Consider the following 16775-nt stretch of genomic DNA (forward strand, 5'->3'; position numbering starts at 1 on the left):
GTGCAAGTAATTGAATTTATCGACATTTTCCCATCTACTACAAGGTTGCCAAGCCAAATTGATTATTTTTTAGTTAAAACTACGATTTGTAGAAAAACTGTCATACGTAGCAACTGAAAATAGCTGAAATTATGAAATGTAACAATTTAGAAGAGGAGTCGCAGAGATCTCAATGGCGGAATTGGTAATGCACTCTCTTGGCAAGATAAGAGTTCTAGGTTCAAATCCTGGTCGAGGTGTTACATATTAGGTCGTTCTCAGGGCCCTTGGGTGTCTTGAGCACTGCTCAAGTCGTCGACCCAGGAACTTCACCTAAGAACGTGGTCGCTAACCCTAGTGCCTTGACTACTTGGGGATGCGTCGTCTCCACGATTAAAGCGGTCGAACACCGAAAGTCCAAGTAGGAATCGGTTAGTGGAAGTGTTACCTGTAGGTGGTGTGCAGACTTACTTTTCAGCTCTCGGCCTTCGTACTTGGTCTCTTTCTTTCACCTTGTGCTCGACGCGGTAATGTACCGGTGCACGGGAGAGTTCCAGGTCTGGGTGAGCAGCAGATTTTCCGCGTCCCAGGTTCGCTGGAGAAGGACTACTTTTACGTTGCGCGCTGGCGCCTTTTATGCCTTCGCTGTATCCTTTTGAGTAGAAGGTTTTCCATTCTTTTGGTGAACGCGCTTCAGCGTTTTCTTAACGTACTAGACGCACATTTCTCGCGCGTGGCGTTAAAATTTGAATTTTTATGTTTTAAGTTAGTACGTGTTTTTTAATAGGAATTTTTATGAAATAAAATGAAACATACATGTATATATGTATAAAGTTATTTAAAATGTGTACCCTTTCATTGTCCCGCCTTGAATTGTCTATTTGACGGATTTCGTGTATTTTATTATAAGAAAAAATATAATAAATGAAAGAATATAAATATAAATGAAGGGCGTATATTATAAATTCTAGGTGATAGAAGTGCCCCCTTGCAGGCCAGTGATTCAAATTTAACCGTCACGGTCTAACTTTGTCAGTCACTTGTCACCTAACATGACATGTCATGACTTACAACTGTCACATGATGAGCTCGGACACACACTGTCTTAGGCTTGATTGTATACTGGTGGGCAAGTGCGTTCAGTAAGTAAAGCGGCTATTTAAGCTTCGTAGATATATTGATGTTTCTAAAGTGCTAAACCTAAATTCCACGTGTCAGGTTAACTGTTCCTTAACGTTCATAGTGCTAATTTTTTAAGTTGTGATTTTTGTGATGTTTAGAGTTAGTCATTATTAAATTCAGTCAATAGGGCTGTTAAGGTAGTTTTTGTGAGAGGAATTATTTTATAATAAAAATTTTTGAACTAATTAGTTTTGTTTCATTGTAGTATTTAAAATTTTTCGCCATGTATTCGTGATACGACTTGGTTGGTGAAAATTCTGATTTTAGATGTTTTTTTGAATGATGAATTGATACAAAAGTAGAACGTACTAAACTTTCTCGAGCTTTACCTTTAAGTGTAGTAATAACTGTGCGAATGTACATAGTTCTTGAGCAGCTGTTATTAGACTTTATCCATTTCTTAAGCCTTGTAAAAGGTCTTTCAAGGAAGTCGTGTAAATTTGTCGGGGCTTATTTGGTGGATATTGTTATGACCAGACTTGTTGAGAGTATGGTCTTAACCATATAATTTTAGTGTAGTTCGTGGGTCTCTTAGGATTCAGTTTGTGAGCTTCATTTGTTTTTTTTTTTTGATGGATTCCAAAGCAAAAGAGGCCTTCGGTTGAATTAGGTCAATCAATGAGCAACGTTCTTGCAGACTGCGTTGACAGCAAAACAGTAGGCTTGCACGATGATGTTTCATGTTATGATTTCATGTATTAGGAAATAACAATACGACAGTACCAATCGCATATTTCTGACAGTTGCGATTGAGATTTGTGGATCAGTGATGATGAAAGTCAATATCAGCAATAAAAGAAACACCAAATACAAGTTGAAGTTTGATAAATAAGTTTACAAATTTTGAAATTAATCCTTTTGGGGATTTCACAATCAATTTCGAATATAATGAAATAATGCATCTAGTACAATTTTTGAATTAATTTACATTATTAGAAATGGACAATCAATGCGCAAGTGAGCTTTTTGTTTATACACACAATACAATTTATGCATTAATACATGTAACGTACAATTTCAATACATACACGCATTCTTACAACGAGGCTGGTCGTATTATATATCAGCATATTATAAAATATTCAACTTAAAGCTAATACGCACACACACATATAAGGGACGTTTGAGCTCCAATTGTCATACGAGCTTGTGTATATACACAATACGTCTTGTATTAATTTGACGGATGAATTTCATTTTTACTTATTATATGATTCGTCTGTATTAACTCAGGATGTAACAATATTTTTAAAACCTTTAATTTGTTCTATTTGAGTGTTGATGTTAAATCTTTGTTAAAAATTAAATAACTAAAAAACAAAGCAAAAAACTTTTTTTTAATGTCATTGCACAATGAAACAATAATGCACCACTTTTTAGCTGTTAGAAAGTTGGTACCATAAATTTACATAGAAAAAAGTCAAAAATTGAGAGTTCAAAATGACTTAAGCATTCTTTCATACGAAACCCACCTAATGACTAGTCTACTTGCATAATTGTTTTTATGGCCTTGTAAACGTCGCAGCGAAACAGAAGGTTCAAGCCTATTTCCGTGTCTAAGAAGAAAGGCACTAATGAATACTGTAAAACTGTATCTCTCAAATAAATAAACAGTTTTGGATATCTTCTTATTAATACTTAGTCACTTACATTCAAAAAAAAATCATTACTTCCATTTAAGTTTCTCCGTACTTTTACTGATAAAATTGCTCAGCAGAGCGCTTTCCCCAAAAAACTAAAAAAAACTTGCCAACTCATGAGCACAAAGCTTCCTCATTTTTTTCTCGTAACAATTAATGTATTGTGAACTTAATTAATTTAAAATATTAGTATTAGAGCCCAAAAAGTGCTAATTTATTCAGAATTGTATGAGCTTTAATGTTATCTGTTGTTTTGTACGTGAAACTCTTTTTAACTGCTTAAATTTTCTGCTGATGCATTTTAACATGAAAAGCTTTACGTTTTAAAATTTTTAGATCAGAATTATTATTAAAAATAAGAGTGATGCATTAAACCGCACATAGTATTGATGCTTGTTCTATTCTAAAAAGACTGTTGCATGTCAGATCAATAAAGAATAAAAGGGCTTGGCAGTAAATAACTGCACGGAGAGAAATCTTAAGCTGAGAGAACAAGCGGGTTTGTGTTCCTGAAATTGGATTCAATATACAGAGACAACACGTGCTGTATGAGTCGTATCTGTATTGTATCTTGATTCGTCTATTGCCCAGAGACAAAAAAAATACGATTTAATATATTTTTCAGAAGCGAGAAAATTAGTCATTTACCCACAGAATTTTTTGAAAAACACGGGAAAAATAGTTTCATCCAAATCATAAGTTTACTTTATTTATTCATTTAAAAATCTATGAATACATGCCATTTTTATCTAGTTTTTTACTTGTACCTCCGCTTCTATTGCTCTGAGAGGCATTTTACGACCGTCCATCTCTTTGTCATCAAATTTTCTATAAAATAAATACTTTGCAGATCCATTATTTATTGTTGATAACACATTTATGGTAAAAAAGTGCGAAAAAAAATTTTTTCATACCGAAAAACTTTCGATCGACACAGAAAAATAACTATTATGTCAGTTTGAATGTAACCGTAAAAAAAATAATTTAGCATTGAAGGGAAAATAAAGACAACCCTTTTTAATTACATAACGAAGTCAACAAATGAAAACAGCTTTTTACAAGCATACTTAATACATAAGTTAAAGGACTAAATTTTACTTAAGCTTTTTTTAGCATAGATTAGTAATAGGTACGTTTTTTGGTCAGAGGGTAGCGAGAGTTGCTTCTTTTCCTCGGAGCACAAGAATTCTTTTGAGCCAGCGATATACGTTTTCCTTGTGTACGATATTCTTTGTCTCTTATGTGGCAGGTTAAAACTTTTCATTTATTAAAAGTTTCATAAAAGTTTAGAGTTAAAAAACAATTTTATAAATGTCAACACTCATCACAAAATCAAAATTTTTTGCTACGGCTTTAAAGCAAGTAGTAACAGTTTTTCTTTCAATAAAACATAAAAATTTTGTTTCACAGCTTTATTTTACTCATTATAATTATAATAAATATTAAATGACATCATAATTATGCACAACAATCATTACGTATACACGTAAATGTGTTTTACGTTTATTTAAACCCACAATGTATATCCTTGTAAAATATATTCTTACGACGTATACGGTGTTCGTCTTGAAAGAAAGATGATATCCTTCATTTCTATTTTAAATGTCTCGCAATACCCTATTCTTTACGTTTATTATTCTTTTGTTCCTGAAATGTAAATTGTAGTCATTTTTTAACGCTGATACACAAAAACTTTTTACAACCTACCTTTTGCGTGAGAATGATGATTAAATATCTAAATATATTAATGAAGTCAAGAAACAAATCTAGTGAGTGAATAACGTAATCTTTATTGCCCATTCTGCTCTTCTGAATGATAACTTGTGTATCATAAATAACAAATGCACTCATTACTAAAAGTCCAATATAAAGTTGTACTTGACTTATTATGGTCCAATTGAAAAAAAAATTTATAAAAGTTGATAGTAATATGGTGTTCAAAATACTGATTAAAATTCCACCAAGGTATAACCATTGACCCCTTTTAGATAATAATGCAGAAATAGTGAATGAAACAAATATCACACTTGTACCTGCAGATAGATGCACACATATATACATTATAGTAAGACATATACATATATATATATATAAAGTACGGTTATACATCATTTTCATATAGATATCATTTTTAATACAATTTAAAATTCATAACATAACTATAATGCAATTGTATATGGCAATAAAGCCAATAGACTGACCTATGGGACAAAATGATAAAACGTTTCAAATTCTACATTTGGAAATTCAATATAATGAATAGTATTCTGTAATACACAAAAATTTGGCGAACTCTACATATCATTTCCTTATACAAGCAATTTTACGAAATTTTTATAGGGTTTTTGTGTTAATTAGGATTTTTTTCTATAAATTGAACATTTAAAATACGTTAAAATACGGCAGTGAAGACATCTGAGATTATGTGCGGGATATTTTTGTGGTATGATGAATACTCATTTGAAAAAGTTCTAACAATATCTAAGGTAAGGTCACCTACTATAAAATTGATTTTAGACACTTTATTTTGACTGACAATAGCAATAATTTGGTAATACTTAAGATAAAAGTACATATAGCATTGGAATCGCTGAGTTGTCCTTTATTATTTGCATGGTTAAATATTCAAGTGCAATCGATTTAAGCAGTACTGAAATTGAAAAAGGTGGAGGACTTCGAGCTCAAACTGTTTCCGAAGTTGCATCTATTATTCCATGGAGCTAAATTCCCATCATGAAAACTAATGAATAATACACTGAGAAAAGTGATGTTAGAAAAAGTGTTACAATTAAAATAAAAATTACTATATTTCATATGAAAAATAAAACATACTCGCCATATTATACAAATTACTATGCTACATAGTAAAACCATATCATATCAAAATGTGCTACTCAACATAGTAATTTTTACTTTTCTTAGAGAGAATTTTTACAACAAAATAAGAAAAAAAATATACATATATCTGCATTTCACAGGGAATATATTAAACATGAGATTAAGGTACATAGTTTGAATGTATATAGATATTTTTGCCCTGTAGAATATAGTAACTGATTTATTTAAAAATGTTTTTATTTTAAAAAAGATTTGCAGCAACCGGGAAGTGAACCTCCATCCTCCTTCCGAATCAGGCTCCACAACCACTAGACCACGATACAATATGTCTGCTTTAATATCGATTCCAAATTAATTGTCTGCACGCATAAATTTTCAACCTTTATAACTCAAAAAATATATTTCTCGTCTTGATTACATTAATACAACCTTAAATTTGAAGCTCAATAAGCGTGTATCCCTATAGACATCGTACAAAATTATTTTCAAACATAGTAATATTTACTGTACTGAATAGCAACGCAGTTGAATTAGAAATTTTACTATGTAAGATAGCAAATTCTACTGTAGAATTTGAGTTATTTCGGAACGATTACTATAAAATTTACTATGTTGTGTAGCAAAATTATAGTATCACACTTTTTAGTATGTTAGACATAGTAATTTTTAGTATGCTGTGTCATAATTTTTGTAGCGCTGCTAAATGGTAATAATTATTTAAAAAATAATAAAAAAAACCATTTTAAAACAAAACGGAATGGTAGCCTTACTATTGCGCGTGTACAACACGTAGAGTACTGATTTTTTAAAGGTACGTTGAAGTAGTAAATCAAGCATCTATGTATAAAATATGGACGTACAAATGTACATTTAGTGATTGCTTTAATATATATGATATTAAGTAAAAAGTTTTTCTTGTTACCAAAGAAAATTTAAATTAAAGTCGACTGTAAGTACGAAAATAGTAAACCATGTTGATTCTGTAAGCCATAGGACTAGTTACTTAAATTTTTTTGCTTAGAATTTTTGATTGTGTGAATACTATTGTTAGAGATAGTTCTTGTTTTACTACATTCAATGGAACATTTTTTTTTCAAAATTGTTTTTATTGCAAAAATTTTTTTTTAAACACAAATTATACTTCTATCGTCAAGTTAGAAGTGGTGTCCGAAAAAGCGGCTAATTGAAATGTGAGGACGCCTGTGGGGAGACACGAGGGTTGTAAAGGGCTACGGTTTTATAAGATCTTTTTTATTGGGTTAAGTTAACACATAAATGTGAAGATTATTTTATATGCAGGTAGCAAGAGTTGGTGACTCATTCTGGTATTACAACTTAATAATAAATGATACATGTATATTGACCAAAAGTGACTTTTGTGGAAAATGGTTTTAATGAACGAGTAATTATGAAGACAAAAAAAAAGTTATGGGGACTTCCAGCACTTCATCACGTTATGAATACGTAAGTTAGAAACACGTAATGTCTGCATAAGTCACTTTCATGAAACAAACACACTTACAATGACTATTGCTGTTAATGAAATTATAAATTGAAATAACTTCATCCAACTGACATACGCATGTTCTATTAGGGTTTACAGTTTACTTCAACTTTGAACAATCGCTTAATAAACGCTGAATGAACACTGAATTAGTGTTGATTTAACAATATCATTTGGGACTGATTTTAGTGTTTCCTTATTCACGGAATTAACATTTGATTCAACTCAAAAATCGGCCTTATTACAGCGTCGATTCAAGGTTGAAATTTTTTAAAGGGATAATTTTACAATAAAGTTTACACCTGAGCGAACAAGTACTGGTGATAAGCAAACAAACTATTTCAAAAAGGGCTGTCCACAAGATGTTAACACTCAAAAAAATTTAATATAATTTATCATGTACGTAAAGATTGTCTCACAGAAGTCACAATTAAATTTTAAATCGACTTTAACTACATGTATATATATTTACGGTTAAAGTGCAGTAGACCATCAAGTCATAGAACAAGTTGAGTTACAAAATTTTAGAAAATAGAGGAATTTTTGCTGAGTTAGAGCTAACAGTAAACCAACTTAAGACTGCTGAAGGGAAAATAACTAAAGCCAAAAAAATGAGACTTGTGTTAAAGGCATTACCAGCTAGCCATAGCTACATCGGAGACTATATAGATCGAATACCCGAAGAACAAAGAACTGTGGAATTTTTGAAACCAAAAATCGAAAAAAAATCTAACAAAAAAAGTGTAGAAAGTAAAAGTAAAAACAAATTTAGTACATTCTATACAAAAATAAAAAGATAGTGTTATAAAAGTGAAAATTTTGAAAATATGGCAAGAAAATGTAATCAAGGCCAATCCAACTATCAACTAAGAGCACGAGCCAGAAATACATAGCGAGGGAGAGGGAGACATAAAGGCAACAGCAGAGGCAGATGTACATACAGAGAAAATAGCAGAGGCAGAGGCTACAGCAACACAACAAGCGAAGAATGTCAACAAAAACAGCAAGACTCGTCAGGAGCGTGAAACATGCAAGTCCAGCACGAACAGAGAGAAATAAATAACTGTTCAAAAGGTAACAAAATAAATTGGTTACTAGATAGTTGTAGTACCGACTACATCGTAAGCACGGAAGAATTATATAGTAAATATATAGATTTAAACAAACCGTTAGAAGTAAGTTTGCCAAATAGAGAAAATCTAATGGCTACGAAAATAGAAAAATTAAAAGTTTATTTTGATAACCATTCATATAAGTCATACATTGTTTTAAATAATATTTATTATGTAGGAAGAATTAAGAAAAATATTTTAAGTATGTCAAAGATCGCGAAAGTTCACAAAATTGTGGCGATCGATAATATATCGATAATATATCGAAACTATTAATGAAATCAAATAATAAACTTACAGTAATCGCAGAACTTAAAAATGGCTGATACTATATAAAAAGTAATTTAAATGATTTTTATAGTAAATATATCAATTGTATGATAGAAACACTAATACTAAATAAAAGGATGATGTCAACTAACAAAAGAAAGTAGCACATGACATAATGCCACATACGTTTTCAATATTTAAGTAAATTTATTAAAAACAAAATTATTAACGATGTGCCAGGGAAATTATAGAATATTAAAATACAATGCACCAATTGTATTGATAGTAAGATGACAAACAAACCATGTCAGAACTCTAAAAAAATAATTACAAAAATTTTTAGGTTATTAATTATTCATACTCATGTAAGTAGGCTACACAATACGATTAGGAATAATAGAGAAGGTAATTTTTAAACATAGAAATACAGTAAGTACACAACAATCTTTTGTACGAAAAATAAGTGAGAAATAGTGGGATGCTTTATTGATAATGTATATTTAGTAGAAAATGAATTCATCAAAAGGATTAAAATGGTACAATGCGTTCATGGAACAGAGTACTTGAAAAAAAATTGTTTCTAACTTTATTAAATTCAAACTAGGTATCAAACTATTACCTTGCTCACCATATGTACTTCATGAAATGGTATTGTCGAAAGAAATAACAGATTGAAAATGGATTTGGGAAGGTGTTTGATGAAAGAAGCAAATACAAATTTGAAATTTCGGACTAAAATACTGAAAACAGTAGCTGATTTAAAAAACAAACAATAGCAAAGACAAGTAAAAATAAAACACCATATTAAATGTTTTTGGGATTAAGTCTAACATAAAACATTCAAAAATTACTGGAAGTAGGGAGTTTGTTCGTAAGCCAGAAGTCAAAAGAAAAATGTATGGGATACTAAAACCAATTTAGAAGTATTATTCATTATGCTAAGTATAGTTATAGAGTACTAGTAAACAATAAAGTGATAGTAGCTTGGCATCTTGAAGCAATAGAAAACAAAATTAAAGTAATTTGCTTCAAAGACAAATTAGAAACGGAGTTTGATCAATCGAACGAAAGCCAATTTGGTTTTAAACATTGAGAGTTATGAAAACAAATATTATGAAGCAAGTACTAAGGAGAATGAGATAATAAGTAAAAATAAAAAAGAAATTGTGATAAAAAAAAATAACAAAAATTAAATTCTAGAACATCAGCAAAAAAATAATCCTATTGAACGATAGAGTAATCTAGTTATACACGTGATATTCGTTAATTACATTAGTGCGAATGTACCAAATACATTGGAGAAAGCGTTTAGTTCAAAAGAAAGCAAAAAATGGCAAGAAGCCATGAATATCAAAATGAAAAATCGTACCAAAAATAAAACAAGGGACGTAGTTGAAAAGCCAAAAAATAAAGAAATTTTAAATGTAAAATGTATATTTAAAAGAAAATATGGAAATTTATTTAAAGCAAGATTGTTAGTAGGAGGTTTCTAACTGAGCACATAGAAAATACATATTCGCCTATAAGTAAAATGCAAACATTAAAAATATTGTTATATTATTGTTGTCAAAATGATTTATTTATCAAACAAATGAGTGCAGAAACAGCGTTTTTAAATGGCCAAATGAAATCAGAAAAGTATATTTTATGAATTTTCAAGCGATCAAAACTTTGTTAGAAGTGATTACGATTTTTGTTTGTATGTAAAAATGAATAGATCGAGTCCTATATATATCTCATTTTTTGTAAATGATTTATCATCATGCAGAAAAAATTTGAACATAACCAAAGAAATAAAAGCGAAGTTTATAAAAAAATTCACACTAAAAGATATAGGTAAAGTTAAAAGTTATATCGGAATTGGAATTTATTACAACAACAAAAATGCACAATGAAGTTGAGTCAACAAAAGTTTGTAGAGTCACTATGGATAAAATATAATGTAGAAAATGTAAAATTGTTTGACACTTCTATGGAAACAAATTGAAAAATATTTAAATCCAATACTTGTGAGGAACAAATTAGGTATAAAAATTTGATTAAAAAACCATTACACGTCAGCCTAGACACTAGACCAGATATAACATACACTGTAAGTTACCTTTGTAGATTTCAGAATTGTTATAATGTAACTCATTTTAAGTCTGGAATGAGAGTGTAAGAATATTTAGTAAAGACAAAAGATACAAAATTGATTTATGATTTTGATGATAAAAGTGAAGTATTAAACTATATGATAGATTCGGACTGGGCCCGTGATAATATGGACAGAAAATCAACAACACGATACGTAATATGAAAATACAATAATGTAATTTTTGGAAAACTCATAAGCGAAAAAATGTAACAAAATGGTCAAAATTTTCAAAGTGTATAACGATGTCAGAAACTGTTACTAAAACATTGTTTACAAAGAATTTGATGAATGAAACTTTAAAAGTAAAAATTAAAAACCCAATTAATATCTGTAAAGATAATTCAGGGACAGATGCGATTGCTAATTGTAGAAATCTCACAAAAAAGTTTTAAGTGCATAGAAGTTTTGTATCAACATGTAAATATATTCATCAAAATAAAAGTATGAATATATTAAAAATTGATTCAAAAAATAGTGTGGCTAATATGTTAATTAGGAGTTTAAATAAAAAAATATTAAATATAAATAAAAGAATGTTAAAAATGAAAGAATGTCGAGAAAAGTTAATGTCAAAGATTAAGTAAAATTACAAAAAAACAGGACTGTAAATTTAAGGAGGCGTATTGTACTGTAAGTAAATTAGAGTTAAATTATAGTCTATTTTGAGCGCATATACACATGTAAACGTTAACCACGGATTGTACGCACAGCATCAAGTGCTAGTCATCAAGGTGATAATGTATGACAGACTACAAGTTTATTTCTCAGTGTATATTATTATATTTTCAACACTACTTCTTATTTTTTCTAACAAAAATATTTTTAAGTCATAATCTAAGAAAACAGCATTTTTTAATTTTTAAATAAAAAGTAAATAAAAAGTTATCAATTAGTCGTCGTATTAGAAATACTTCTTATTTCAAACCTAAAGACATAAATTTAAGACCATCATTTTGATTACATGAATGTTAAAAGTATTTACCTTCTCAATAACAATAATTACTGATGACAGGAGCAAAAACTTCCAACAAATATTTTAAAACTACGGATTTCACAATATTCCTTTTAGCCCTCTTTAAAAAACAAATCGTTCAATGAAATTTTTTGATGTTAAAAATGGGTAAAAAGGATAATTTCTGCTGAATTTGGTCTAAATCTACTTGTTTTATTTTAGAATACGTAGACGGCCCACTTAATGTGGAAAAATACATTTATGTAGATAATATTTGTATGTCAATATTGAGCAAGTTGTCAATTGGTTAAAAAATCGTATGTTTGTGGTTTACTATCATCGAAACAAGAAAAGAAAGTAACCCTTTTTTTTATTGCTGTTGTCAAAGAATTTATTTTAACTTTCAAAATACTAATATAGATTAAAAAACTCGCTCGAATTCAACAATTATTAGTAAATAATCAGCTGCCAAATAATAAACGAAAGTGTATTTTCAATTTACTTTTTTAACTGTCAATGAGCTAAAACTATGAAAAAGTTGTCAAAGAAACGGAAACCTATATTGTTCAGTTGCTATATAATCAAGTTGTGTTAAATAATAAAAAAAATTACAAAGTAGGTTTAAGTCTCATTGAGCTTCATCCCAACAGCGATTCCCGTAGATTTTAACAAAAAATTTTTCTTCTATTAGAGTTAACGTGTACTACATCATATGCAATCCTTTCATTGGTACCAAGTTGTCATTTAATGAGAAAGATTGCATTATATTTACAGGCCGTAATATGAACAAGACAACAAATTAATTATTTTTTTTTAGTGTCCGTCAAAGAACAATTAAAACGTCAAAATTCTAAATATGATAGTGAAATATCCCTCCTTAGCTAAACAAATATTTTCAATCTATTTTGCGTCGGATGATGTATAGTTTAGGCGCCAGGTAGGGTCCCGTGGCCTTTTCAATTAGAACGGACCCACCAAAGTTTTTTTAATGTATTTTTGCCTGCTGAACACGATTATCGATGGTGGGTCGCGATCCGGATGGACAATTTTTTTTTATCAACAAATTTTATAAACAAATATAAATTATTCATTTTTTTGGAAAAAAAAATTTTTTTCCTATTCTTTAGCTCATTTTGAACAAAAAAGTTTATACACACCATATGCCTAAACCCAATACTTTTCCCGTAAAAAATTCGACAACTTTCAAAAAATGCGTTTTTTGCTATTTTCAATAGCTTGCTACTTAAAGCCCAATTAATATTTTTCAACTCAACACCTCTCAAATTGTGAGCTAAACATAGTATTTGAAGAATACGTAAAGACCAATTGATTTCATTTGGTTGTTCTTATCCAGCGAGCTTGACGGTCTGTGCCTTTTTAATGTGACCGTACGGCCTCGGCGCAATACAATATATGCTGGCATTAAATGTTTGTTATCTGGACAGCCATACATAGATTGTTTTTTATGTATTTTTGCCTGCTGAACATGATTATTGATGGTGGGTCGTAATATCGAAGTTGATCAATGTTTTTTTATTAACAAATTTTATAAACAAATTGCAAAAATGTAATTTTTTCTAAAAATAATGTTTTTTTTGCTTTTATTATATTTTAAACAAAAAGTTTAGTATAATGTATAATGTACATCTGTTAAGCCCATACTATTTCCGCAAAAAAAACGTGAACTGTAAAAAGAAAGATCTACCTCCGACCTCTAATTCTATCAATTTGCACATTTTAAGAGCATATTTCTTAGTATATTATCAAATTAAATGTTTGAATGTTGATGTTCAACAATTAGATCCGAAAGAGTTTGGTTACATAGAGTGTGACGATCTCCTTATGCCACGAAAAATTGAAACTTTAATTCCACCTTACGAAGAATTATTACAACCTTGTTCTTGTAAAGTATGCAGTAGAAAAATCTGCTTATGTGTTGCAGAACAAATACCGTGCTGCACTTTTTGTAATTGTAATAAAGAAAACACATGTAAAAATAAGTACAGTGGAAAATAAAATAACAAAAATTGTGGTAACTTCGTAAGATATGTATATATGTACAAGATGCAGTATACTATAAAATAGATTCTAAACAAAGAAATGTATCGTACCTTAATACACTACGTATCATCACATTATTATACTTTGGGGTAGTCCTGTTATATTTTCTTAAATTTTATTTTGCACACATTGATAAGATAAAAAATTTTTGATTACTGGTGTATGCTAATTTGTTGACAACAAGAAACTGACTACATAGCTATATATATACTACCGTAAGCCCCTATATAAACTGGAGAATTAAAAACTTTTTAGTAAAAAAATATAATAAAAGCAAAAAAAACATTATTTTTAGAAAAAATTACATTTTTGCAATTTGTTTATAAAATTTGTTAACAAAAAAACATTGATCAACTTCGATATTACGACCCACCATCAATAATCATGTTCAGCAGGCAAAAATACATAAAAAACAATCTATGTATGGCTGTCCAGATAACAAAAATTTAATGCCAGAATATATTGTATTGCGCCGAGGCCGTACGGTCACATTAAAAAGGCACAGACCGTCAAGCTCGCTGGATAAGAACAACCAAATAAAATCAATTGGTCTTTACGTATTCTTCAAATACTATGTTTGGCTCACAATTTGAGAGGTGTTGAGTTGAAAAATATTAATTGGGCTTTAAGTAGCAAGCTATTGAAAATAGCAAAAAACGCATCTTTTGAAAGTTGTCGAATTTTTTACGGGAAAAGTATTGGGTGTAGGCATATGGTGTGTATAAACTTTTTTGTTCAAAATGAGCTAAAGAATAGGAAAAAATTTTTTTTTCCAAAAAAATGAATAATTTGTATTTGTTTATAAAATTTGTTGATAAAAAAAAATTGTCCATCCGGATCGCGACCCACCATCGATAATCGTGTTCAGCAGGCAAAAATACATTAAAAAAACTTTGGTGGGTCCGTTCTAATTGAAAAGGCCACGGGACCCTACCTGGCGCCTAAACTAATATAAATGCATGCTATCATTTAATTGGAATTCGTATCGTCTATTGGCTACAAAACTTGAGAACTGAGTGAAAAAACAGTAGTTTTCATTTTTGTACTGCTATTGAAGCTAGTCACGTGACTCAAATCGGCCCATTGGGAGAGGAAAGTTATATTTGTAGTTAGTCCTTGTCTCATATGAAACTGCCCCAAAAGCAACTTGCATGGATTTCAAGTAAATACTTTTTTGCTATCTGAGTTGACGTGAAATGTTCTATATATCTTACCAAATTATTCATATAGGTTTTTTGACCGCTAAAATACTAAGTTCTCCTTGATTTAGTAAAATAATGAAAAAAAAAAGAGAAAAAGATATAATCACATTAAAATTTGCATTCATCAACTAAGAACTAGTAGATTTTTAGAATTGACCATATGTACACTGAAATTAGTATGTACAATATAATTTACATATATATATATATATATATATATATATATATATATATACAGCATGATATGTAACGGTGGCATTTCCCGAGAACTGCGTGTAGAGCGATTTTTTCTGACGCGAACCCCGTTGGAATTAATTTTTTAGGGCAAATAGCTTTTAAATGGGAGCCGATTGAAAATACGTTCCAAACTACCCCTAAATGGGGTTGGAAAGCTATAGCGCGCCCGCATAAACTCGCGACGTTGCCACATTGTTATTGGAGCTTAGTCGGTAAGCAGTGAGAACTATATCCATGTGCGCACGCAAGAGCGTCAGCTACTGCTGGTAACTTGAAGGTTGAATGAAAAAATTTTTACCTTAAGGTAAATATTGTCTGCTCCTTATGTTGTCAGTTGTTTGTCCTTCACGCGCTTACTATCTTTCTCACTCTCATGTTGGACAAAAGCATCTTTAAATTTTTATACTTAAGTAATGTTACCTCGAATAAAAGTAAAATACCATATCAGTAGGGATTTGTCCACTCTACACGATAGTGTTTTTGCAAAAATAGTCGAGCTCTTTGTCAAAAATATTGTTGTTAGGTATGTCTTGCTTACGTTCCCGGGTATGTCGTCTGTGCACGATTTAGAACGAGTCCATTCATAAATTGCAATAATCAAGTGCCCGGGAAGTACCCGCCAAGTGCCCCGGAAGTCCCCGCCTAGTACAATACAGTCGGGTACCTCCCGGGTACTTGGCGGGGACTTCCTCGGGTACTTCCCAGGCACTTCCTCGGGTACTTCCCGTGCTCTTCCCGGGTACTTGGCAGGTACTTCCCGGGCACTTGGCGGGTACTTCCTCGGGTACTTCCCGGGCACTTGGCGGGTACTTTCTCGGGCACTTGGCGGGTACTTCCTGGGCACTTCCCGGGTACTTCCCGGGCACTTCCTCGGGTACTTCCCGGGTACTTCACGGGCACTTGGCGGGTACTTCCCGGGCACTTCCTCGGGTACTTCCCGGGCACTTAGCGGGTACTTCACGGGCACTTCCCGGGCACTTGGCGGGTACTTCCCGGGCACTTGGCGGGCACTTTCTCGGGCACTTCCCAGGTACTTGGCGGGCACTTGGCGGGTACTTCCCGGGCACTTCCTCGGGTACTTGGTGGGTACTTCCCGGGCACTTGCCGGGTACTTCCCGGGTACTTGATTATTGCAATTTATGAATGGACTCGTTCTACATCGTGTACAGACGACATACCCGGGAACGTAAGCAAGACATACCTAACAACAATATTTTTGACAAAGAGCTCGACTATTTTTGCAAAAACACTATCGTGTAGAGTGGACAAATCCCTACTGATATGGTATTTTACTTTTATTCGAGGTAACATTACTTAAGTATAAAAATTTAAAGATGCTTTTGTCCAACATGAGAGTGAGAAAAAGACAGTAAGCGCGTGATGGATACACAACTGACAACATAAGGAGCAGACAATATTTACCTTAAGGTAAAAATTTTTACATTCAACCTTCAAGTTACCAGCAGTAGCTGACGCTCTTGCGTGCGCACATGGATATAGTTCTCACTGCTTACCGACTAAGCTCCAATAACAATGTGGCAACGTCGCGAGTTTATGCGGGCGCGCTATAGCTTTCCAACCCCATTTAGGGGTAGTTTGGAACGTATTTTCAATCGGCTTCCATTTAAAAGCTATTTGCCCTAAAAAATTAATTCCAACGG

At 31.5% G+C, this 16775-nt stretch overlaps 1 protein-coding gene across 1 annotated transcript in view; it reads right to left on the reverse strand.

Annotated features, from left to right (window-relative positions):
* Window positions 1-4198: 4198 nt before the first annotated feature.
* Window positions 4199-16775, reverse strand: part of BI-1 (Bax Inhibitor-1) — a 173887-nt gene continuing 161310 nt past the window's right edge. Inside the window, exons 3-4 of the mRNA XM_089595680.1 lie at window positions 4509-4834; window positions 4199-4448 (exon numbers count right to left, since the gene is read on the reverse strand). Coding sequence (XP_089451806.1) covers window positions 4419-4448; window positions 4509-4834 — 356 coding nt within the window. The 3' untranslated portion in view covers window positions 4199-4418. The remainder of the gene's footprint in view (window positions 4449-4508; window positions 4835-16775) is intronic.

This window comes from Copidosoma floridanum, unplaced genomic scaffold (assembly GCF_036245765.1).
Source record: "Copidosoma floridanum isolate Cflo_tuat_1 unplaced genomic scaffold, Cflo_Japanese_pri ptg000027l, whole genome shotgun sequence".
Taxonomy (NCBI): Eukaryota; Metazoa; Arthropoda; class Insecta; order Hymenoptera; family Encyrtidae; genus Copidosoma; species Copidosoma floridanum.